Raw genomic sequence first — 27375 nt, 5'->3', positions numbered from 1 at the left:
TGCTTACCCAACAGATTAAAAAGATCCTCATCCCTTAGCATCCATTACTCCTATAAAATACATACGGTCTTGAGTTCCATTTGATTTTAATGATAAAAAATGAATATATTACAGATGCCATTGATATCTTTGAAAAATGAAACTATTCTTCTAGAATCAGGCAGAATAAAAAAAAAAAAAAACAGATTCCCCCCAACAATTTAAAACTGCTTCTCAGTAACAGGATAAATTTCATATTGTAGTTACAGAGAAGAGAAACAGCACTGCCAAGGAGTTCCCAGCAAACATGGGCACCAACCGCCAAGTCCAAGCCAGAGGAAGATCGTCAACTCCACTCCACCTGGGAATTACTGGTTTTGCCTTCTTTTTGAGGTTTGTAATCCAGCCTGACTACCTCAGTATACTCTGACCTTGACATGACCCTTCCCCCTATGCATCTAGCTCAATTTACCTTTCTCTTTTAACTAGGAGATAAACTACTTTCATCTGTAACATACTAAAAAAAAAAATGAGCTACTTTAAATAGTCGATGGGGGCATTTCCTGATTGTGTGTTTGTGTGTGTGCATCATATTGTGACTGTGTGTGTGTGTTGAGAGTGTGATATTGTGTGACTATATGTGTTGTGAGTGTGACGGTATAAATGTGATATTGTGTAACTGTGTGTGTTGTTGAGTGTGACTATATGAATGTGATACTGTGTGATTATGTGTGTTGTATGAGTGTGGCTGTATGAATGTATGTGATACAGTGTGACTGTATGTGTTGTGAGTATGGCTATATGAATGTGATATTGTGTGGGACTATGTGTGCTGTGTGAGTGTGATATTGTGTGACTATGTGTATGGCAAGTGAGTGTGATATTGTGTGATGTGTGTGTTGTGAGTGTGACTGTATGAATATATGTGACATTGTATGACTGTACGTGTTGTGAGTGTGGCTGTATGAATGTATGTGATATTGTGTGACTGTATGTGTTGTGAGTATGGCTATATGAATATGTGTACTATTGTGTGACTATGTGTGAGTGTGATATTGTGTGACTGTGTGTGTGTGTTCCTTTCTGAACAGTCAAGTGGTGAAACGCAACTCAGATGGCAGGGCCTTCTCCCTTGGGACCGCTCTCCAGCTTCTTTCCTACCGTGTCTATTCCACCCGCTGGCTTGGTCTCAGCAACCCCTTTCCTCCATGGGCAGTGGGAAACAATAAGCGGCCACTGACCACTTGAACGGCGGAGAGAAAACTGCAGCAGTGGCACTGGGAGTAGCAAGGATGTACTCATCCTATTTACCTTGTCCACACAGTGAAAGCAGCGAACAGGGGCACTGTGAATTCTATCTATCTACTCTGTCCTCACTCTCTATCTTGTACAAGGCCCTCAGTGCAAGGCCAGGGTTTGCATATAACCACTTACTTAGGACAATGCTAACATTAGGAAATCCTGGTTAAATCACAGGGCCAACTATATTTAAATATGCTTTATGAAAGTAATAACAATAAAAATTATTTTTACAATCACCTATTATCCAGTCCTAAGGAATATATATGTATGTGCTTGGATTAAGCTACAGTCAAACACTTGAGGAGAATAAGGTAAAATTGTATATTCAGAAAATCTACAGTGAACACTTTACAAACAAAAGTGCACCAGAAAAATAATATTTCATCGTGGCAATCTCAACAGTATGGCAACATCAGCAGCTACTTCTCTTTCCTTCCATTATTCCATGTGGTTTATTCTCCTGTTTGGAAAAAAAATCTATCCTCTCTGGCAGGTCCTTATTCCTGTTGGGTATCTTTCAACCAGTCCTGCACCAAGGCTTATTCCAGACACCTTAGACTCCATGGAACCTACTCTCCTATGGCTAAGAGAATCAAATGAAATACAATCACTCAACAATATTTTTTCATTAGAAAAAATGGAATAGTGACAATAACATTTATAACAAGATACACCAGTGTGTATTTTCTTAATGGTTAAAAAAATATGGGAGGCAGAGGCAGGCCGATCTCTGTGAGTTCGAGGCCAGCCTGGTCTACAAGAGCTAGCTCCAGGACAGGCTCCAAAGCTACAGAGAAACCCTGTCTCAAAACAAACAAACAAACAAACAAACAAACAAAAATATTCTTATGCACTTTTTCTAAGATTAATACATTGAATTGCCTTTGTCACTTTATATTGCTCCCCACACTCTGCAAAGCCAGAACTGTAGAAAAGGAATTTAATAATGCTATCAAAGGTAAATTCAGTGGTTGGTTCCTGCAGGAAGACAACAGGAAGCCCAAGAGTCCCAGCATTAGCATGTGCTTGCTTCAAGAGTAGCCCTCTCTTCTCCTAAGACATCCCTAAAAGGGCTAAACATCTGTACTAACATGATCTATGTCCTACACCCTCTAAATGCATTCACGGAGTGTGGCCTCAGAGAGAGCAACAGGATTTCTCAAAAAGCACACCATTGTAGCAGAACTTGCAAGAGAGTACCACTTCTCACATACTCATAGGATTTTGGAAGGAATAGTCTCAGGAACTTGTTTCTAAGGTATCTCAGAATTCTCAAGGACACATGTAATGTTAGGAAACTGTCATGTATGCATAGATGGCACCAGAGTTGACTTTTGCAAAGTTGGGGAGTCACATGGGCTTTTACCACAGGCTCCTAGTGGATAAAACTATCCTTTACATTTCTAGCCCTCCACAAAAGGGGCAGAAGTTTGGCCAACTTGAGTTTAATGTTAACTCTTCCCAAAAGAGGCTCTGTAATACATGCTGACTCATCATAGCAAGTGGATACATCACTGTCCCTAAAAGGCTTTCAGTCAGCCACTGGTAGCACATGGCACTTTCCCAGGTTGTCTCTTGACATTCCTAACAACTGAAGAACTTGTCATAAAACAGGGTGTGAGTCTTGTTTATATCTAAGACAGATGCAATTTCCGCTTATTTAATGTATTCCATACAAATGCCCCCGAAATACAGAGACTGAGACTGTGACTCTCTATGATGATGCTAAACTATTTACACTATTGCAGAAGTATACCCAGTAGACGGTAAAGACAAAAATCTCATAAGATGTTTTTAAAAGTTTTTGCTGAGTATATTATCAAGGAAGGGCAAGTGATATTTATACAGAGATGATAAGCAATAAATGATACCCAAGAGCTGATTTAAATGGTGTATGACGGCTTCGATCAAGCTCCAAACTCACACTGTATCCAATACGAATGCTATTAGTATACTAATTACATTGAGCTGCCAAGCTTTGAAAAGACACCATGCCTGATCAGCAAGCCAAACAATATGTTCTTATTTATGCCATAACAGTAGCTGAAGCTATATACAGAGCAATCTTTGTGACCTTCACATTTCATGTGATGGATGATATTCTTGGCTGACAACTTGCCTACATCTGGAACTAACTAAACCTCATCTGGCTTGAGTACAGCTGGGACGGATTTTTTTCCTTAATTAAATCATTTGAAGTGCGAAGACCCACTTTCAATACAGAAATTTTGAGGCAGGAAGATCCATCTTTAATCTGGACCATACCTTCTGCTGGCAACTTATATAAATGATATGGAAGAAGGTTGCTTGGTTTTTTGTTTGTTTGTTTTGTTGTTGTTGTTTTGCCAGCTTTGCTCTTTCTGCAGCTGGCAAGCCCATTCCTTCACTGGCATCAGAACCTACTTCTTTAGGATTCAGGCATATACTGAAGAACAGTGAGGAATCTAGCCTCGAGAACTGGACAACTACTGGATACGGGGCCTTCTGTTAGTAGACAACCATTGTTGGGCTAACTGGACCACAGCCTGAAAGCCACTCAAATAAATCCGTGTGTGTGTGTGTGTGTGTGTGTGTGTGTGTGTGTGCGCGCGCGCATGTGCATAGACAGATAAATACATATATAGATTCATTCTATAAGTTCTGTTCCTCTAGAGAATACCGACTAACACAGATTTTGATACCAGAAATGGTTCTAGAGCAACAGAAGTATAACTAGAAATTGTTTAAGTATCTGGGATAGACTTTCCAATTGACCAACACCTACAGTTACTGAAGTCTCTCCCAGAAGCTTGGAGAATGCCGAAAGCCTATGAGGTGAACTATTTTACAAACTTGAAAAGACAAATGCATGTGGTTATTCGGATTCTCCAGTCGTGAGAGGCAATGGATTTGCTGACTCTGCATATAAGACTTTTGACAGTTTGTGAGAAAATGAAGAGACTGGAGATTCTGCTTGGTTGCTCCTAGCATCTTTAGATAAACTGAAAAAGGGAAAGAATTAGCTCTGTGATAAAATTAACCAACTTCTAGCATCTCAGAATACGGGGAAGCACAAATATAAACTCCATGATAAAACTGACCGGCTCCAGATGCACATGAACAGTCTAATGTTTTCTGAGGGTACCCTGGAAGAGAATCTTCTCTCCAGTAGCCAGAGAGCTCAAGTTGCAGAAAATTAAGCCAAAGCCCTAATTATAAGCTTGGCTGAACTACAGCAAAATTCAAGTCCCAGCCTCAGAGGGTGTCAGCTGTTAAAGTAAGGGCACTACTTGGTAAAGAATGAGATCCTGTAACTTGAGATGGAGATGTGGGAGATGTGGGAGAGGATGCTATTGAAGCTGAGAACTTTGAACCCTCAGACTCTCAAGGGCTGAATCTCAAAGGTAGTAGTTTCTCCACGCTCAGCAGATGTACTCTCACTCCCACCCCCTGTAATGGTGCCATTTTCACCTCTGACTGAGTAAATTAATCTTTTGTTGTTTGCTAAAACAGCAGTGACTTTCTTTGAAGGAGATGCCAGGTGGGACAAAACCAATGTCCTTTAAGGCCCACCAGTAGTTCCTTCTAGATCTATAACCTGACTTAATCCTAGAGGGGAGATAGAAAATGTGGTCCATGAGGAGGTGCAATACACTACTCAAGAGCTTAATAACTTTGCTAAGTCATTCGAGCAGAATCTGTGAAGTGCGTGTGGGAATGGAGTTTAAAGGTGTGGGATAATGGTGGAAGGAACATAAAACTGGATGAGACTGAGTTTTTTAGGTAGGCCCACTGGATGGAGATTCTAGGTTTAATACGACGCTTGTATGGTTTTTAAAAAAATGGGTTCAAAATTAGTTTGAATAGTTGTCTGAAGCATTTGATGAAAGATGGTCTACTGAAGAGGAGCTGGAGATGCCTGATATTATTTTGCTTAGTATTGATGAAGGGATTTTAATGTTTAACACAATTACAATACTAGAGTGGACATGCTGTACAAAACCTAATCATCCACAATGCGAGGACCCAGAAGACATGTCTGTCAAAAAGTCCCAAAAAGTGAACGGGGCATCAGCACATTTGGCGAATGTTGGTATCATCCTTTACCTTGTGCCAGACGTTAGGGCTAGAGATGCTGCTGCTCAGCTAGATGAATTAAATCCAATGGGTTTAATTGGGTCTGGATGCAGGAGTCAGGTGGCAGCACCAAAATCACCAAAAGCAAGGTGATCATAGTTGTCGTAATGAGCATCATAGACAAAGCAATATCCATAATGGCTTAACTCATAATGGTCAGCATAGGTGAAGGGAGTTCTATGGTGGTAGAACTAATAATGGATCTTTGGTACTAGCTAATCAGTTATGATGTTTCCAGGCATGGCATAGATAGGAAACCTACTGCATCTTTTATTTGGTATGAATATAAGCAGAAAAATTCTCAAACAAAGAAAGTAAGTCTCCATTGGATCATAATAAAATGGAATCTTGACCTGTGAAACAATTTTCAGGCAAGTCAGTTTGTAGACCCAGAACCCCTTGAATGAAGGGATGGCTCGTTTCCGCTGAGGAAGGCCTTGATAAAATACCTGAAAGTTTTATTATTAGCCTTTCCCCATTCCTTCCCCAGAGGGACCTACAGTCTTTTCCAAGGATAATTGTACACTAGGGATAAAGAACACTCAAACTATCAAGTGTCTATTGGATACTGGTTCCGAATTGAGGCTGACTCCAGGAGATCCTGAGAAGCACTGTGGTGCTCCAGCTAAAGTAGGGGCTTATGGAGGTCAAGTGATTAACGGAGATTTGGGTGAAGTCCAACTAACAGTAGGTTCAGTGGGTTCCCAAACTAATCCTGTGATTATTTCTCCAGCTCCACTATTTATAATTGGGCTAGAAGTTGGCAGAATTCTCACATTGGTTCTTTGACCTGTGGAGTGAGGGCTATTATGGTTGGAAAGGCTTTAGAGTTGCCTCTGTGAGGAAAAATAGTGAGTCATCCCATCCCTGGAGGAACTGCAGAAATTAATGCCATTACCAAAGACTTGAAAGATGCAGAGGTGGTGGTTCCCACCACATCTCCCTTAAATTCTCCTGTCTGGCCAGTGTAGAAGACAGATGGGTCATGAAGAAAGACAATTGACTATCAAAATCTCAACAAGTTAGTGACTCCAATTACAGCTGCTATACCAGATATGGTGTCCTTACTTGAACTGATGAACACATCTTCTGGCACATGATATTCAGCTATTGATCTAGCATCTAGAAAAAATGCCTCTTTCTCAGTACCTGTCCATGAGTACCACCAGAAGCAAGACCAACAGTATACCTTCACAGTTTTACTCCAAGGATATATAAACTTTCAAGCCCTGTGTCATATCTCAGTTGAAAGGGATGCTGATCATCTGTCTCTTACACAAAATATCTCATTGGTGCATTATTACACTAATTGAATCAAGCGAGTATGAGGTACCAACCACTTTGGATGCATTGGTAGCGTATATGGACACCAGAGCATGGGAAATAAATCCATCCTAAGTTCAATGGCCTTCTATCTCAGTGAAAGAAGTACAGTAGTGTGAACTAGGCAGAGGTATTCATTCTAAGGGGAAGAATAAATTATTGAACCTGGCCCCTCCTACTACCAAGAAAGATACACAAGATTCAGTGTGATGGATTCTGGTGACAGTACATTCATCACTTGGGTGTGTAACTCCAGCTCAGATACCAAGTGACATGGATAGCTTCTAGCTTTGTTTGTGTCCTCGAACAGGGAAGGATCTACAACAGTTCCAGGCTGCTGTACCACTTGGATCACATGATCCACCAGGACCAATGATACCTGAGTTGTCAGTGGCAGATAGCTATCTGTTTGAAGCTTTTGTCACTATAAGTGAATCACAGAAGAGACCTTTAGGATTAGGGAGCAATGCTCTATCATCATTAGCAGACAACTATTCTCCCTTTGAAAGGCAACTCTTAGCCTGCTCTTGAGCCTTTAGTGGAAACTAAACATTTGACAATAGGCCACCAACTTATCATCTAACCTGAGATGGGTTACCATGCAACCCATCATAAGCTGGGTGTTAATCTGACCCACCAAGACATATAGTAGGATACACACAACAACAATCTACTATCAAATGGAAGTGAGGTGTGTGTGTGTGTGTGTGTGTGTGTAAGAGAGAGGGAGAGAGAGAGAGAGAGACAGAGAGAGAGAGAGAGAGAGAGAGAGAGAGAGAGAGAGAGAGAGAGAGAGAGAGAGAGATCAGGCTGGGCAGGTCCTGAAGGTACAAGCAAGTTACACGGAGAAGCTGCCCAAATGGCTATGGTTTCTACTCCCACTACAACGCTGTCTGTGGACAGGTAGGCATCTAGAGCCTTCATGGAGATGTATCCTATGATTGGTTGACTGAGGAAGAAAAGAGTAAGGCTCGTTTTACTGATAGTTCTACACTATGCAGGCACCACTCAAAAGTGGACAACTGCAGAATTACATGCCCTTTCTGAGACAATCCTGAAAGACACCGGCAAGAGGAAATCTTCATAGTGGGGAGAACTTCAGACAGTACCATGATCATACAGTTTAGAAGGAGAAATGGCCAGATGTGTGATTTTTTTTTTTTTTTTTTGCTGATTCATAGGCTGTAGCTAATGAATTGGCTGCATGATCAGGAACTTGGAAGCATGATTGGAAAATCTATGAGAAAGACACCTAGGGAAGAAGAATGTTAAGTAGATTTCTCCAAATGGGTAAAGGATGTGAAGAGACTTGTAAACGTGACTTTAGCAGAGGAGGGGTTCAATAACTCAGTAGATGAGATGGCCCACTCTGTGGATAGTCAGTGTCTTTCCCCATCCATCCCTGCCATCACTCAATGGGCCAATGAACACTACAGTCATGGTAGCAGAGATGGAGCTTATGCATGAGGTGAACAGCATGGACTTTCATTCATCAAGACTGACATGACTACTGCTATTGCTGAGTGCCAAATTTGGCAACAGCAGAGATCAACACTGAGACCCAGATATGGCACGCCTCCCTGGGGGTGACCAGTCAGTGACCTAGTGGCAGGTTGACCACCTTGGACCAATTCCTCCCTAAAAAGGATAACACTTTGTCCTTTCTGGAGTAGAAATTATTCTGGTTATAGATTTGCCTTTCCTGCATTTAATGTTTCTGCAAAAACCACCATCCATGGCATTATAGGATGCCTTATCCACTGTCATCGTATTCCACACAAGATCTGCTTCTGACCAAGGAACTCACTTCATGGCCAGAGAAGTGTGACAGTGGGCCCATGATCAATCAGGGAACCCACTGGCCTTACCATGTTCCCAGCACCCTAAAGCAGCTGATCTAAAAGAAAGACAGAATAGCATCTTGAAGACACAGTTACAGTGCCAATTAGGTGGCAGCAGCCTGAAAGGCTGGGGTAGGGTTCTCCAGAAGGCAGTATATGCTTTGAATCAGTGTCCAGGCCATTGTATGGCTTCTCCCATGGTCAGGATCCAAGGGTTCTGGAATCAAGGAGTTCAAAAGGGAATAGTTCCACTCACTGTCACACATAGTGACCCACTAGGAAAAGTTTGGCTTCCTGTTGCCATGACCTTAAGTTCTGTGGTCTAGCAGTTTTGGTTCCAGATGGGGGAGCACTCCTGCCAGGAGATACAAAAATACATCATTGGACTAGAAGCTCAGACATCCCCCTGGGCATTATGGGCTTCTGATGCCCTTAAGTCAACAAGCTAAGAAAGAACAACAGTTTAAGAGGGGTGGTCAAACCAGATTACTGAGGGGAACTTAGATTGCTTCTCTGCAATGGAAGTAAGAAAGATTATATCTGGAGTACAGGAGATTCTTTAGGACATCTCTTGGTGCTACCATGTCCCAGAATTAAAATTCAAGCTATATGACAAAGGGTACAGTCCCTTCAGGAAAGAAGTATGAGTCACTCCTCCAGGAATAGGGCCAAGACCTGATGAGACGCTTGCTGAGGATGGAGAGAATACAAAATGGGTAGTAGAGGAAGGCTGTTAGAAATACCAGCTAAGGTCATGGAGCCAGTTGCAGAAATAGGGATTATAACTGATGTAAGTGTTTCTGTATTATTTTGTTAAGAATGTGTTTATATAGAAATTTGTGTTTTCTTTTCTCAATTTCTTTATCACATAGTGCAACATCAATTAAGAGAGCATCCGTCGTAATATTTACGTTTGTGATCCAAAAGGAATGTCCCTCAAGAGACATTGCCACCTATTCCAAATTTATAATGCATTGACAGTTGTACAAGGGATTATGTTAGGTGTAATTATGACCTGGTTAAATATATGTGTTGATGATTATGTGTAGGATAGCTATATCATGTTGGACATAATTATGACCTGATTATTGTTTTCATTTAGAAATTATGCATGACATAAGGAGATATGATTATGAGTCAAGCTGATACGGGGTGGACTTGTGATAGCTATTCTTGGTTGTAAACTTGACTACATCTGGGATCAACCAACAGCCAAATGGCTGGGTATATATCTGTGAAGGATTTTTTCTTAATTAAGTCATTTCAAGTGGGAAGACCCACTTTTAATACAGATCTTTTGAGATGGGAAGCTCTGTCTTTAACTGGGGCCACACCTTCTGCTGGCAGCCTATGTAAAGGATACGGAAACAGAAAACCTGCTCTCTCTGCCTGCTTGCTCTTCTCACTCTTGCCAACGAATCTATCCCTTCAATGGAATTAGAGCATACTTATTCAGTATTCTGGCATATACTGAATATCAGCTGAGAAAGCTACCTCTGAGGACTGAGCAACTACTGGATTCTTGGGCTTACTGCTGGTAGACAGTCATCGTTGTATTAGCTGGACCACAGCCTATAAGCCATGCTAATAAATTCCCCTTATATATTCGTTCTATACGCTCTGTTCCCCTAGAGAGCCCCGACTAATACACTGGCTGACAACCATGAAACCATCCAGTACGTTGGGGGAAGGGTAGTATGCCTAAGAATTGAAGTCATTTGTTGTACAGCAGGTCGAAGGTAGAGAAGGACTAATGGGCCATTGACGTTCAGTTTCCAATGAGTTTACGATGTAAAGAATGTTAATTTTCTTTGCACACCAAGGCTACTGTAACAGAAAGATGATTTAAATCATCTTCACACACATTATATAGTGAACTAAGGTGTATTTAAAGAAATCTGATTGTAGTTCTGGCGTTTTTTGTCAGGTATTAAACTTTTTGTACTCTAGAAATTTAATGTAAGATCACAGGAAGACATTTTTTCTTTTCCATTAAAACACATTTGAATGGAAAGCTAATGTCATTAGTGCTACAGAAAACCCTTTTTATTCTCAAAGGAGCAAATTAGAAATAAAGATTTCTTTAAAAGATGTCTCGATGTAATATACATTTTAGAAGACTAAATGAGGATATTTTGGCAAAGCATCTCAACTAAAATTCATGCTGATCATCCTAGTGTGAACTTCCAATACCAGGAGGCAGCCATATAAAAAGATCTTCTACTGTCTTAACAGTGCTCCAAATGTTGTCTTTGTTATCACAATGCCTTAAACTTTAATCTGACTCATAAATTCAGAATTCGTTAAGGGTCCTAGTAATTTACAGAAGTTGATAAGCATTTAACTCACAGTGAAGTAAGTCCTAATGTTTTTCTTTCATTTCTTTTATGCTCTATTTAAAATCAGAGTGAGTCATACCATGAAAGAAGATATTTGACTTCATTTTCCCTATGCATCTCCAAGTTAAGCCAGACCTGTTGCCTTAAAAAGTAGGTGCTAGAACTAATACTTGCAATGAAGCTATGGGTAAATGCCTCAGAATTAAATCCCAGTACTTGCCAAGAAAAGCTGGGGCTTGTGTCTGCACAAACCACAGGAGCCTTCATGCTACTCAGTTAACTGCAGCATCCTCCAGCTTGGTTCTCTAAACCTGAGACCCTTACAAGATATTGCGGGGCTTTTTAGGAAAATCATATAACCATCCCGAAACCCAAGCCTTGCTTTAGTGACTGAAGCTAGGTCAACCAGAGTGAACATTTAAGTTGACGACACTATGAGAATTTTGGTTTCCTAAGCCAATGGGACCAGAAGTGGAGAAGCACTGGGGATCACAGACTCTCACAGCCCACACAGGCTCATAAAAGTTCAGCTTCTCTCTAGGAGGGGAGCAGGGAAGGCAGAGGAAAGATCATGTAAATCAAAGCCTACACTGGAAAGGAAGCCTAGGAGCTTCGGCAATTTGTCAGTAAGTGATCATCAAAGCTGCCCCTACATCCTCATTAGACAGAGGCCATCGAGGTAATTATGGGTGACATCACGGGATGTCTATGATTAGCAAGCATAAAGAGACTAAAAGGAGATAAAGTGTGTGGAACAGGTTGGAAGAAGAGTAAAGTAAAAAGATTTGATGTTGGGGCTCATAGGCTTCTGTTTCTACTTTTTCAATATTGGAAAAGATGCATATTTTGGGGTATAATGCAGTGGTACACCGACTGCAAGTAGAAACCTCACTTCCCTCTGCACAAAATTCATAATACAATTCAATACATAGATGTGCATACATCAAAAATGGGTATGTGGAGAGAGCAGGACCCCAACAAGTTAAATGCTATCAGAAAATGATATTGTTTTCTCCTGTTATAATTAATGGACAAAACTTAATAGTATTTAAGCACATTCACATTCACACCAAATAATTAATATGCTGGAGTCATTAAAACATTTGTCTTATTTAGGTAAACTGAATATCTATCTTACAACTTGGATCAAAGCACTCGTTTATCTAGTCAAGCATATCTTATTAACATGAATTCCTGCTGTCGTATACCTAGTTTTAAGGGCACGCATAGTATCCTAAAATTGGCCTTTCATTCTCCAAGGCCCAGCTTTCTGGCTGTATCATCAGGTTACTGACAATGCTCTAGAGGTACCACTGGCTTACAGCAGCAAGCACCTTTATTGAATAAGCCTTCTCTCTTTGCAGTATTTGGTGTGTCTAACTCAGTACTAACCTGGCCTGCCCTTCTTGCCTGAGATTCTAAGACAGCATATATTGTACATGCTTCTCTTAATCTGTCAACTCCTTTACCATCTTCACCAGTTCCCTATGAAAATACTGGCAGGCCCTGGATTTGACTTTCTATGCTCTTACTGTCAAGTTTTTCCTGAATTACACAAGCATTCTGTTGCCTCAAGTACAACTTCTAGGCTAATGCCAAAGATACATCTGAGGCCTTGAGTGTCCCTCTAAGTCCAGCGCACCCGTAAATAGGTGGGGTTTCACAAACAAAATCCAATGTCATTCTATATTCATTTTTCCATATTCCTAACATTCAAACAGTGTTCACATTTTGTGACTCTTGTTAGCACTTTTCCTAAATTTCTTTCCCTTTCCAATTGGACCTTGTCTCCCACCCAGGGTTATTTTAAAAGCTATCTAGAAGTCATTTTATTCCATCAGCAACAGAAACTCAGAACCAATACAATGAACTTGGAGTTTTGTTATGTATTCTTCTTGGAGGTTATAATCTCTGGGAATATTGAGGAAAATGATAAGAACTGGGAGGTTTTTGAAGTCATAGTTGGTCTTGAATCCCAACTCCATTTTCTTTTTAGAGAAGCTGGAAATTGCTGTCCTCTCCATTTGTTACGTGAGAAAAATAAGACGATATACTCTAACTGGGCAAACAGAGGTTTTAAATGAGATACTTTTTGTAAAATCTTTAGCAGTGTGCATTGCCTTGGATAAACATTTACAAAGTTCAGAGGTTGGGGAATTTAGCACAAGGATACTGAGTGTTAGAGATCTGGGTTCAGTTCCCAGCATCAGAAAAAAAAAAAATCCCAATTCTCACCTCTCCCAAGTCTTGTTTTCTGCTATCAGCAGTTTGTGGCCTATTATTTTGATTTGTTTGTATTTCATGATATAAAACTTTTATGTCACTCATGTTTTTATACTTCATGATATAAATATACCATGACATATCCATCTAGATTCCTCTTTATAGTTAGACTATTTTCAAATGTTGCTAGAGAAAATGTGAATGAACCTGTAACAAGGGGTTGGAGAGTGGTTAAGAGCAATTACTGCTCTTCTAGGACTGGAGTTCACTTCCCAGCACCCACAAAGGAGGGCTTACAATCACCTGCAATTACTCCCCCAAGAGATCCAAGCCCCTCTTCTGGCCTACACAGGCACTGACAGAGAGAGAGAGACAGACAGAGAGAGAGAGAGAGAGAGAGAGAGAGAGAGAGAGAGGCATGCACACGCACACACACACACAATTATAAAAAATAAAGAAAAAACCCTAAGGTTCAATAAGGAGCAAAATTTTCAGTTGGTTGCCACATGTCAACAGAAGTTCTTTAAATAGTATATTCCAGTTTATGTAGTCTCATCAGGCACAATGTCACCCACTGGCTTCTAATAAACCTCAGTGACTACTCAAGTTTTCCCTCACAAGGACTGTCCTAAAATGCAAATGCAAATGAGTGACCTGGAGACTCAGCCTGTGCCAATTCCCACTGCTACACAGAACAGAAGCATGGCTCTGCCTTGAGCTTTCCCACTGACCCTGGTGTGCTGGGTACCTCTCTGGCTGATCAATAGGTCCTGATTTGCCCTCCAAAGTGAATTAAATGTCCGCCCTTACCTTTAAATGACTACCAGATATCCCATACTAAAGAGGTACCAAATTGAAATTATGATCTTTCCTACCATTCAAATCTTTCATATCATAAATTTGGGGTTAGTCATTATTTTACTTTGTTTTTCATTCTTTTATTACTTACATCATTTGCCAGTAAGAAGTCCAAATGACTCTAACTTAAAAATATATTTTTTTCTCATTTTTTTTATTGAAGATTTCCATCTCCTCCCCCTTCCCTCCCCTCCCTTCCACCCATACCCCCACTCCACCCCTCTCCAAGACAAAGAGCCATCAGGGTTCCCTTCACTATGTTAAGTCCAAGGTCCTCCCAGCTCCCCCTAAATCCAGGAAGGTAAGCAACCAAACTGACAAGGTTCACAGTGAGCCCATCCATGCTGTAGAGTTCATGTTCATTGCCGTTGTGTCTTTAAAATATATTAACTACTCCACTGATACTTTGGTCTGAGTCACCACTGTCTTTCACCTGGGTTATAAGAATTTTCTTCTACTTTTAAGTACCACTCGTCCTAAAACATCCTACAGATTTTATACAATGACCTCATTTTACTTTGGTTAAATTTAAATTCTAAGGCTTTAGGTGATCTCTTCCCAGTGCCCTTCTGACCTTATCTTATCAACCGTGCTGGCAAGCTGGCTTTACTCCAGCACATCCACACCAGGCTAGTGCCCTTGCCTTATGGCTTGGTAGACTACGTCCTCTGCCTTAAATGGGCTTCCTGAGACAGACACACAACTTGACCTTCCATACCTGTTACAACACTGTTATTCAACACTCAAGCTAGCTAAAGTAATGTGGCAAGAGACTCCTCTCCAAATTCTTTTTCCATTCATATTTCTTTAAAGATATTTTAAGACAGGTATGACAGCATAGGCCTTTAATGCCATCTCTAGGGAGGCAGAGGCAGGTGGATGTCTGTGTGTTCCAAGTCAACCTGGTTTTCACAGGGACTGGTCAGGTCAGCCAGGGTCTCATGGTGAGACTCAGTTTTTAGTTCCCTATTCCTTCAGATACTTTGCATCTGAAGCAAACTGAAATAGTTAATTTTTGCTAAATGATAGTGTAAACAGTTTTCGGGTACCGTGGATAGAAGAGAATTCAGTGGTGAGAAGAAAATATGGTACACGCATTCATCAAAATAATTGCTACCAGTGAGATGGTCAATTCAATGAGAGAACCCTTTTGTTTGCTATATTCACAACATTTTATACTAACACTAAAGAGGGGGTGCTGGTGATCTAGCTCAGCTGGTAGAGTGTGTTTAACATGAACAACCTCCACCCCCCCAGCTGAGCAGACGCTCAAAGTTATCTTCTGCTTGTTGTGAGTTTCAGGTCATCCTGGACCATAGTTGGGGCTCCTGGATGATCACATATTCGTTTTCTCATTCATTCTCTCTCTCTCTCTCTCTCTCTCTCTCTCTCTCTCTCTCTCTCTCTCTCTCTCTCTCTCTCTCTCTCTCCTATATAAAAACACACAGGCACATATAGGCACATATATTTCAATCATTGCTCATACCACATAGCAAAATGCTATGTGACCTATTTATGTTACTTAAATAATGTTAGCTTCCATGAGGAGTAGGGATGTTTGCCTATTTTGTCCAATAATGTCTTTCAAATACCAAACACCTAAGAACCATATGAGCGGCAATGTGAGTAATCGCTTAAACAAAGAGCACAGTTTAGGCAGTGTCCTGTCTAACCATTTAGGGGCTGGGCTGCATCTTCAGATTGTTTGGAAGAAAAAACAAGCCAGTAAAGTGACAAAGGACAGGATGCAGGGGTGAGGCAGCCCACACTGCCTCAGTTGCAAAGCCAGGCACTTGCAAAACAACCCCTATGGCCTAAGGGACGGGCTGCCCCATGGCCTATTTGTCCCAAAATCTAGTTCAAAACTTGTTTTCAATCTTTTAGTCTTTCTGTTCCAGCAATGGATGGATGCTTTTGCAAGAAAGCACGTATACGCAAGTCACTTTCATTTTCTACATTTGTTTGATCTTTGTAACTTTTTCCTGTGCCTATGATTCCGAGAAAAAGATACCAATCTGCAAAATAAATTTCTGGAATTAAGTTAAAAAGTGGTAACCCAAAGGACAAGCTAAACTGGGCACCAATGGGAGGTGGTAATCCTTCCTCTGCAGGCAACACTCCTAACCTCTGGCAGGTTGACTGGTTTTCACAACTAGGTTGGAGTCCCCACTAAAGTCTCTCTAAGGTCAGCTTCCTGCTTCCTAGTCTACCGTAACTCAGGCAGGCTTCCATCATACACAACCAAATTAATCTGAGCTACCTGCTTCTGTATGGGGGTGAAAAGGCTAACAGCCAGCTTTGGGCCTCTTTGAATACCTAACAAAGGACTAAGGTTTAGTACCTTAGATTAGCGGCATTTTGCTAACTATATGAGTTTTCAGAAAAGGAAGAGGTAATACATAGACGCTCACTTAATTTGCACAGCCGGAACTACAAGCCCAGTCCCCTCTTTACGACTGTGTTTGAAGTTAACAGAGCATTGCGAAGTGAAAGAAAACCGGTATGTCACAAATCCCTCCTAGCCCTATGACAAAAAATAAGCTCTAAAAAAATATAAACAACACTGATAATTTCCCTTTCTTATAGTGTGTGTCTTTTGGAGATCCTTAAATTTGGTTTTAAAAATACTTCTTACATCTCTAAGAAAGTTTTTTTTTTTAAGAGAATTACAGATAAGTTTAAGAGAAAACAAATTAATATTATTTGGGAACCATGGCTAAGCAAGCCAAGACAGAAAATTTGGACAAAGGCTGGCCATTGCATTTTCGTGGTATTCCACAAGATGTCAGCATGTAACTGAGCATCTTCAGCTGGGGTGAGGGGTGTTTTCCCTTAAGTAGAACAATAGAAGGCCTTTTCCTAGGCCTGAGATCTGCCACCGGAGCTTTGTTAACTCAATTCATAAATATATTCTCATGCATATTTCATTATTGTAAACACGGTTCTTCATGTAGTCTCACTGCAGTTGGAAAATGATGGATTTTTTTTTAAAAAAACCTTAATTTTCATCTCTACAGAATTTCGCCTCTTACCAAATTACAAACCTTAAATACTTACAGGGGTCTAAGACTGATCTTCAGACCCAAGATCTCCTCAGCCCCATAAAGTATCTGGGTGAATTCTTATGGATGAAGCAGGCTAATGGAGTAGAGAGGAATTTCACTTACTATATATCATAAAATTAGAGGCATCTAGACTATGGGAAGAGAGAGAGTGAGAGAGAGTATGTGTGTGTGTGCATGTGTGTTTGTGTGCGCGCGTCCAGGCAACAGTCTTCTCTTGACATATTCTCTTTGTTCACCATTATTAAACCACATGCTGAGTGCTAGCACCAGACCAACTTTCAGTATTGATTATTAGAAAATAAGGAGCTGGTACCTTCCACGTATGAGTATTACCCAGCCCCATAATAGGAGACAGCCATCCAGTGAAATTACTTCAATCACAGTAACAAAAGGCCGTCAAGATTTTCTTACATCATTTGCAGCTTTCTCTTGCTTTTCATGTTTTTCTCGGTCATAAGCCATTTTCTTCAGCAATTTCTTCATGGCTCTCCTTTCCTTTTTCTGATTTTCAGTATTTTGCTTCCTCACTTGGTTTACAATAAACTTTGGAATCTATGGAAAAAAGAAATTCCGTTTGAGGAGGAAAGTAAAACATAAAAGGCACAGAACCATTTTAAACTAAATACTGTTTTCTTTTCCATGTTTTTAGTTTCAAGAGGAATAAATGTTCTGTTTCTCAAGACTAAGCCACTTAAATGTACCATTCATTAACTCTGCGAGAAGAAACGAACTATGTTCTTACTTAGACCGAGGACAGGGCATCCACTTGATGTAATTTACCACCAATCGTGCAAAGGTGCAAAAGGGACTCTGTGAAGTTCAAGGACATACTGGCCACATCCTTGCCATGGATGATTGGCAACATAGGAGATTCCCTGAGGAGACCCTTGTGGAGGCCACTACCTCTGTAGTTGTCCCCTTAGCAACCCCCTCTCTCCACAGCTCCTATAAGCTAACCTACAGATCCCTTCTAATAATCCAGATGGCCTCTTTTGTCAGATAAGAAAAAAAAGCTTACCCATCAACAAAAGCCCAAAATTGGCTAGTGGCACTTCTAAAGATATACTATACTTCTAAAGATAAGAGAAACATCCTTAGAAATTATATTAAGAACAAAGTCTTTTAGGCAGTTAAAATGTAACTATAAAATAATGTTGGTCTTACAAGAGGCAGACATGATAACTGAGCAATAATTTAAATATATTTGAAATAAGCTACATCATTTGCCTTTGGATTGAATATAAAAAGCCTTGAGAGTCTAGGAAGCATCATTTTGTATTTTAAAAAAAAATATTGGAATTAGGAGAGGCTCATATTAAGCTTTAAAATGGTTAATATAATTTGGCTTAGAATTTCTTTAGTTCATTTATTAAATGCTTGTAAAAAAGGACTCTTTCTCTGCAAACATATGAATTTCATTGAAAAATGAGACTAATCAACTAAATCTCTCATCAACATCCATGTTGATTACCTGTCAAAACTTAAGATCAACGTAAGAGCAAAGCAGGAAACTGCATTTGAGACCTCAGCAATCGGAGTGCAGAATGTGCATGTCCCTTTAAATAACAGTTCTGTGGAAAATTAGGGGATGATGGGAGCAGAGACAGCATGAGCTCTTTAAAACGTGACAGCCTAAAGACAGAGCAAAGGGGAAATATGCTGATGGAACTACCCACGAAGAGCCTTTTACTTTTACAAGGCATGTTTTCTTGACCTAATTTTTACAATTTTAAAAAAGAAATTCACAAGGCCCTGCTTACCTCTGTGAATAAAACGCCTGTAATACCTCTCCACTCACACATGGCAATGGGAATCTTACAAAGCTGGCAGGCAGCATGCAGTGTGTTTTTAAGCCATGGGGTGGGGGGAAAGCCCATTGCTTTTAAATATAAACTTTATAAAGTTATTTTCATGATTGCTTTGGACAATTATGCTAGGAAATTACATGGCCATTATTGTGGTTTTGAAAAAAATACGTTTTTCCTATATGAGGACCCTAGATCTAAAATTTGGGTTATGTATAAATGTGTGTGTGCATGTCCATGCATATTAGAAAAAGAATGATGGGAGAAAGGGAAGAGGTCTTACAGGAGAGAAGAAAGGAGGATTATGGAATGCATACAATAAAAGGATAAAACAGAATACCAACTGGAGGGAGAGAAGAGAGTCTGCCAGATAAATGCAGGCATGAGTTCAAAAAATAAAAGTACAATGAGAAATACGTATGACGAGGTCACTATGAAACCCAAGACTTCACACACTGACCTGAAAATTTAAGCTAAAAACATATACTTACTGTCCATAGAAGTTTCTGGTACTTAATCAATAAGTGCATGACATTTGCCGTCCCAGCTGCCATTTCAAATTCTCGCTGTTCGTTGGACTTCAAACCCAGCGTATGGCACATGAAGAGATTCGGGGCCATGACCATTGCTACATTTACAACCGTCATTTTGTTCTTCTCTTTATTGTCAATGACTCTTTGGAGAAACTCAAGCAAGGCCTAAAACAAAAATGACCGAGATGTCTGTCATACATGGAGATTACATGGAGATAAGAGATGAAGGCACTGTAGCAGATAGGATTTTTAAATTATTTTTAAGACGATGTTATTTAACTCTAAATGCATTTTGGAAAAAAAGTCAAATGGAAACTGCCTATTTTGTAATCTTCCTAAAACAGATTCATAACATGAAAGAGTTTAAATGGAGTTACCTTGAAGGGGACAATACCTCTGCTTAACACCACAGGCTAGCAAATGAAAATCCCAGTGCCAGAGATAGGCTGCCTCTTCTGGAGTTGTTGGCCAATAGCTATTTCCTCTGTTTCTGACTATCCTTCAGAATTCAACAGTAAGACCCTGTTGCTGACATACTTGAATCATAGAACATGGAGAAGTCAAGATGGTAGTGACCTCAGAGCTTCATCCCTACTTGCTAGTTTACATGGTGCTGGAAGGTGCTAATGGATGCTAACCAGGATACCAAGGTAAACATCGACCCAAGGCAGTTGTGAACTCTGTGAACCATGCTAATGACTAGCCTGACAAGACATGCCCATTGGTGCAGCCGTGGCAGAGAAGTTGTGGGACTAACCAACCACTTTCTAATTAGATTTAAACCTACAGTAAACTATACTTGTCACCAAAATCTGGAAAAGAACCAATGCCTACAACAGATTACAGACAATAAGGAAGAACTTACTACTATTAATATGCTGATTGGAAACAGTATTAAACCAACTCCTAATGACTTACTGCTATTCCTATAGATTAGTGCCCCTTTTAATCCTCATCAGAAAGACTTATTCTTGAGATGGCAATTGATACATAGACCTACAACTGGCCAAGGTATAGAGAATAAGATACTACAGAATACTCAGCCCTCGATTATACACATATATCACATGTCTCCCCTCAAAGCTTAAGCATCATCAGGGAAGAGAAGACAGAAGGATTGCAAGAGCCAGAGGTTAAAGATGACTATAAAGAGACAGTGTGTACCAGACCCAGCAGGGCAGTTATATAGATGAACTCACAGTGGTTGCCACAGAATGAATAAGACCTACACAAGTATAAGCCAGTCAAAGCCCCAGCGTGGAGGGAGAATGAGCACATTGTCACATGCCTAACAAAGGAGATACCAGCATTTGATACTATCTGGGAAGAGAACTAGGAACTGATCCCACTCCCAGGAGTACTGGGGGCTACACAAACAGGATTCAATGATCTTAAAAGCAAATAGGAAGAAAAAAGAACATATAGTTGTGTGAGTAGGAAGCTGAGGGTAGATCTGGGAGGAGCTGGGAGAGAAGTTGAAAATAAAGAAAATACACTGTATGAAATTATCAAAAAAATAATGAGATTGCTAGTTATCGAAGAATCAGTTAAAGGTGTTATTTAAAAGAAAAATAGTAAGGGAAAAAGTACTTTTGCTGCAATACATTTCAGCAGGTAAGAAGACTTGCTTTCAGGCCTGTCAGCATGAGGTCAATTAACAGAACCTACACGGTGGAAGGAGATAACAACTCTTAAAATAAATTCTCTGAGCTTCCTTGACACATGTGCACCTATGCACATAAACACATAAATAAAGGGGAAAAAGTTAAAAAGAAGATCCAGGGCTGAGGATAGCTCAGATGATAAAGTACCTGCTGTGTAAGCTTGAAGACCCCAGTTTGAGTCCTAGAACCCATGTAAAAAGTTGTGTTACGCCGGGCGGTGGTGGCACACGCCTTTAATCCCAGCACTTTGGAGGCAGAGGCAGGCAGATCTCTGTGAGTTCGAGACCAGCCTGGTCTACAAGAGTTAGCTCCAGGACAGGCTCTAAAGCTGCAAAGAAACCCTGTCTCGAAAAACAACAACAACAACAACAAAAAAGAAAAGTTGTGTTAGATAGCGTGTGTTTGGAGAAGCAGAAATGGACTTAGTCACCAACCTGCCTAGCCTAATCCAGGCATCCCTAGGTGTCAGTGAGAGACCGTCTCTCAAAAAACAAGAGAGTTGACTCCTGGGAATGACACCGAAGGTTGACCTCTGACCCCCCCTACACAAATACACACACACACACACACACACACACACACAAGAGTGCATGCACACACAAGCGAGTCATGAGTAACTTCCTATCTATATCCAACAGGCCTTGTCAGCAAAGCTCGCTGACAGACAGATGAAATCCAAAATGGAGCTTTGTTTCTCCCAAGCCCATGGCGCTGGGCAGCAAGGCAGAGACTGCATCCGATATGGCAGAGAGATGTGAAGCAGTCCAGGCCTCTAGATCTACAGGAACTGAAGAGCCCTGAAAAGTAGATTACAATAACATGTAAACATTTACTTATTTCAGAAAGTCCTTGTCCTTTCATTTCAAGAAAGGAAGACGGAGAGAGGGAGGGAGGGAGGGAGGGAAAGAGAGAGGGAGGGAAAAAAGAAAGGAAAGGGAAAGATATAAAATGAAAAGGAAGAAGGAAAAAGAAGAAAATCTTTGAGAAAGTACACTCTGCCTTAATTTCCTACTCACTAGCCTGCTGGTACAAAATGTAAAAAAAAAAAAAAAAAAAAAAAAAAAAAAAAAAAAAAAAAAAATGAGCTTTGCTGTAGAAAATAAGGAGCTACCAAGAATATCAAAGAAATGAGAGGATTTTTTAAAATGAGGGAATGAATGAACTGGAACGTCGCAGACTACGTTAGTTCTGACTCAGCACAAACACTGCCACTTTCATTCCTACCACACACTCTGAGCTGTCGGTCCCCAAAGCCACCAGTAGCAGGGTCACCCTTCTCAGACAAGGCCGAGGGTTCTTTTGCCTTTTTGTCTTTTCGGGTGATTTTCTCAAGACTACTACTCACCACAGGTGTGTTTGATGTTCTCGATGAATGAACCAGCGTATTAGGCACATTTTACAGGCCATCATGTTAATCGTCATGAGAGGCTGACACTATAGCCACCCCAGTTTGCTGAGGAGGAAGTGAAGCCTTAGAGAACATTACTGGAGGGCACACAACCAACAGAAGCTGTGGAAGGAACGTGATCCCAGGTCGCTCTGGCTTTTGTTTCTGAACTCTTAACTGTGCAAGGAATCACATTTTCATGATCATCCTAAAATCCCTACCCGAAAAAGTCAAAATAGGCTAGACCCAAATGGAAGGCACAAACCCAAGTAAAACTGGCTACAAGATTTCAGGGCAGAAACAAAGACAAAAAAAAATCAGTCTCTAGTGCTAACAGGTTGATCTTATATCAGGTTTATTTGCAATATAGACCTCAGACATCTGAAGCAAACTAAAGGCTTAATATCTAACAGCAAAATTTATGTATCTAATATCTGGTACAGTGCTTGGAAAGCTAAATTGTAATCTAAGCATCATGTTGTATTGAAGCAACATGTTCACAAATGAGGACAAAAGATTAATTGAAGTTTAGGGAAAAATATTTAATTTTGTTCCACAGAGACCAGAATGGTTTCTTGGGGACCAGTGTATCTCTTTCTTTATGAGCATAAATTACAAAGATTAGATAATTATTTTAATTGTGGTGTGCACATGCAATAAGATTGTTCGAAATATTACTCGAGGAATGCCAGGGAGAAAGGGGGGGGGGAGGGGGAAGAAATGGAGGGGAGGAAAGAGAGATAAGCTAGTAAGATGCTGGCTCAGCCCTTGACAAAGCTACACTGAAGAATGGATGGGCCATTTTAAGCAGTTGTGAAGGATATAAAGAGTCTGGTGTGAGAGATTGAGTCCTTGCGAACCTATGCTTTTGGAGGCCATGATCGCAGTTACTTATTAGCTATAACTGTTCATTGGATATCTGTTTTCAATACCTCTATAAAAGTCTGTCCCTATGTAAAATGGAAATATAACTCTCCTTGTCTTCAAGGGCTGTGACAATATACAGAACAGTTTTAAAATTAAATAAAATTAATTGCAAAAGAGGTACCCAGAGAGAGGCCTCAGTCCTTAAGATCTGTTCTTGCCGAGGGCCAGAGTTTGATTTTCAGCACCCACATGTGGTGGCTCAATCAACTGTAACTCGAGTGCTCTTCTGGCCTCTGCAGATGCTCGTATTGCACCCCCCTACACATAAATAAAAAGAAACTCTTTTAAAGGGGGGAGGGGGCTGGGCAGGTAGCTCAGTGGTTAAGAGCAGTCACTATTCTTACAAACCGGAGTTTAGTCCCCAGTACATATATTAGACAGTTCACAGCTGCCTGTAATTCCAGCTCCATTGGAATCTGGCACTCACTTCTGGAACTTGAAAGTACTACATAGACAGACAAACAGAGACAGACAGACAGACAGACAGACACACACACACACACACACGCGCGCGCGAGGGGGGAGGGAGGCAGTAACAGAAACAGATTATTAATGCTTCTGAAGCATATATTTAATTTTTTACTGTTTTTTTCCAAAGTTTATAATTAATCCCTTCTCAGTACACACTAAACTTTTGTTTATTTTCAAGGTGAAGGCCTTACAATGCATATGTGCCAAGGCTGGCCTCAAACTTGCCATCTTCACTTCTTGGCCTCCTGTATTCAGGGATTAAAGGAGTACCCTACTATCTTAGTTACTTTCCTATGCCCACCCATGACAAGAAACCATGACCAAGGCAATCTATAGAAGAGTTTATTGGGCGCTTACAGCTTACAGCGTGAGTCCATGATCATCATGGGAGGGAGCATGACAGTGAAGAGCGGGAAGCAGTGAGCAGGCAGCAGGCATGGCGCTGAGGTAGTAGCTAAGAGCTTATGTCTTGATCCACAGAAGCAGAAGGCGGAGAACCCTCAAAATATGCCCTTACTGACACACCTTCTTCGATAAGGCCACACCACCTAATCTTTCCCAAACTGTTCCACCAACTGGGGACCAGGTCTTCAAACAAAGGAGCCCATGATGGATTTTCATTCAACCCACAGTGCCTAGCAATACTGAGCTTGGCTATTTGTGGCTCAGGAAAATTAACCAGTGTGAAAACAATACACACCCATCCTAAGAACCTCTAATGATACTAGTACTGAGATCATTAAATCAGACGAGTGAGTGCTTTACCAAATTACTTCAATATAATTATACAAATCAGGATTTCCAGCCCTTAGAGAAGCAACTTAATGTTAACGACTATTTTAGCTGGCCATTGTGACCTACTTCAAACTCTACCACTTCTAAATATAAACACCTGTCACGTCTTCAGGACATAATGTACCACAGCCGATAAATGCTGGCACTTGTAATTCAAATGCCTGTTGCTTGCTTTATTGGACATACTCACTAAATAACATTTGGAAAACATAGAAAACCAGGAAGAATGAAACACAGAAAAAGTCTATGTTTTCTATTTGGTGTAGGAGGTCCTTCTATTGCTTTCATTGGTTGAATAAAGAAACTGCCTTGGCAGCCCTTAGGTGGGCAATGTAGACAGAACAGAATTCTGGGAAGAAGGGCAGAGTGGCAGATACCATGATTCTCCTGCCCGAGAAGGACTCTGGTTAGACTCATGCCGGTAACCCACAGTCAAGTGGCAATACACATTAATGGAAATGGGTTAAATCAAGATGTGAGAGTTAGCCAATAAGAGGCTAGAGATAATGGGCCAGGCAGTAATTTAATTAATACAATTTCTGCGTGGTTATTTCAGAGGTTAAGCTAGCCAGGCAGCGGGACGCAGCCTGCTCCTCCTCACAACATCTATTAATTAATAAACTTTAATCATCTGCTCTTCCAAAAGGAATATCATTGTGAAAATTGCAAAAGCAAGGCTTAGAACTAGCAGTGGTGGTACATGGTGGCAGGGGCAGGAATATGTCTTAAATTCAAGCCCAGCTAAGGTAGCTTGCCAAGATACCTTTTTTTTTTTTTGAGAGGGTGGGGTTTGAGACAGACCTTCTCTGTAGTTTTGGAACCTTGGAATCTGTCCTGGAACTTGCTCAGTAGACCAGACTGGCCTTGAGCTCAAAGAGATCCACCTGCCTTAGCCTACTGAGTGCTGAAATTATAGGAGTGCATCACCAACTGCACCAAGGAGATGCTCAAAGGGTAAGCCACTGCTACACAAGCTTGCAAACCAGAGTTTAGATTCTCAGAACCCACTTACATATTAGGTGGGTATTGTAGCCCCTGTAATCCCATGCATGGGAGGGAGGCAGAACCTGGGGATCCTGGGAGCTAGCTAAACTAGCTGAATCAAAAAGTTCTAGGTTCAGTTGGGACACCCTGTCTCAGGCCTAAAAGAGTTAAGAACTTTTGACACACCTGCAAAGAGCCTGTTGGCAACACAAATGTAACATGGCTCAAAACCAACTGCCATTCTAGGTCCAAGAGATCAGGTGCTCTCTAGTGGCCTCTGTAAGCACTGCAGGCAGTCTGAAGCACAAAGCTGCACGCAGGCCCACACATACACAAAATTAAAGACACATAAGTATTTTTTTAAAAAGAGACCCTGCCTCAATATAAGAGGCAGAATACAATCAAGGAATATATCAAATGTTCATCTTTGGTCACCACACACACACACAAGCACACGTGCACTTATGTGCACACACAACTATATAAACATGTATGCCCACACATATGAACACTCTCTCACACACACATTCTCTCTCTCTCAGAAAGAAAGAAACGCTACAAAACAAAACAACCCGGAAGTTAGAGAGGTGGCTTAGTGGTTAAGAGCATATGTTATTGCTGCAGGGACCAACATTCTATTCCCAGCCTCCACATGGCGAGCTCCAAGGGATCTTCTGGCTATCATGAGCACCTGTACATACATAAGTGCACACACATAGAAGCAGGCATGCAGATACACATATAAAGTAAATAAACCTTCTTTAAAACCCTCTGTAACATTAATAAAATTAGCAACCTAGCAAATTACGTATTGAAAGATTGCCTCTCAATCTGTCCTTAAAAGTGCCCTTTCATATTTTAGATGCATATTGCTGTTCCCAAAACAAGCATTGTACTGTTTTTCCACAAATAACGAAAAAAAAAAACTACTCTGCATCTTTCTAAGGGATATTTAGTGTAAATTAACCAGCTGACCTTCAGTGTGTCTCTGTTTGCATCAGGCAGAAGGATGACAAGGAGGTTCAAAGCCTGCAATTGTTCCTTTTTGGTTGGAAGATCTGTAGAGAGATGAAAGAAATCTAAAAACATTAGGGAACACTTTCCTTTCTTTTTCCATTTCTAAAGAAATAGAGAAGTTATTGGGTGTCAACGTTACAGCAAAACATAAGATGCGGTGCCTGAGCAGCCAGCCTCCCCGAGAGTGTTTGCTGGAGATCCAGGAAGCAGCTGCTCCAAGCACCCTTCGTCCTAGGATGCTAGCTTCCAACTGGGATCACATGATGCGCAGCCTTATGTTTGCAGACATACCACAGTGATTTGGAAACAATTCTAGCTCCCATATGCTAATTCTCCTCCCATGGAAACATGGAGAAGACTGGACTATCCAGGAAATGCTACCAAGGTTAAGGGATTTCCTTAACACTGAAGCTTGTCTCTTTCAGTGTCAAGGTACAAAATACAAAAGGAGAGCCCTGGCAGGCAGAGGAAAAATGGGGTCTGGAGTATAGCAGGTGTCCAATAAATGTGTGTGGCATAAATAAGGAACCAATCAGCAAGGGAAGCTTTTAAGAGGTAGATAGTATTATCACTGGAAACTAATATTCCCAGAGATTTAGAGAACTATCAGCACTACTTTGTCAGCTAGCAACAAATTTGACCCATATCCAGAAAATGTATTCAAATTAATGCAACTTCATCAATGAATATTTTTACCAAAAGATTTTTTTGTTTAAAGGAGATAATTTAAATAGTAACTTTTATTG

General features: G+C 40.7%; 1 protein-coding gene across 1 annotated transcript in view; it reads right to left on the bottom strand.

Moving 5' to 3' along the window:
* Window positions 1-27375, bottom strand: part of Arhgap18 (Rho GTPase activating protein 18) — a 145168-nt gene that overhangs the window by 5916 nt on the left and 111877 nt on the right. Inside the window, exons 10-12 of the mRNA XM_038339380.1 lie at window positions 26588-26670; window positions 19343-19549; window positions 17458-17598 (exon numbers count right to left, since the gene is read on the bottom strand). Coding sequence (XP_038195308.1) covers window positions 17458-17598; window positions 19343-19549; window positions 26588-26670 — 431 coding nt within the window. The remainder of the gene's footprint in view (window positions 1-17457; window positions 17599-19342; window positions 19550-26587; window positions 26671-27375) is intronic.

This window comes from Arvicola amphibius, chromosome 8 (assembly GCF_903992535.2).
Source record: "Arvicola amphibius chromosome 8, mArvAmp1.2, whole genome shotgun sequence".
Lineage (NCBI taxonomy): Eukaryota > Metazoa > Chordata > Mammalia > Rodentia > Cricetidae > Arvicola > Arvicola amphibius.
Note: the sequence above shows the minus strand (reverse complement) of the source record. Positions and strands in the feature narration are given on the sequence as shown.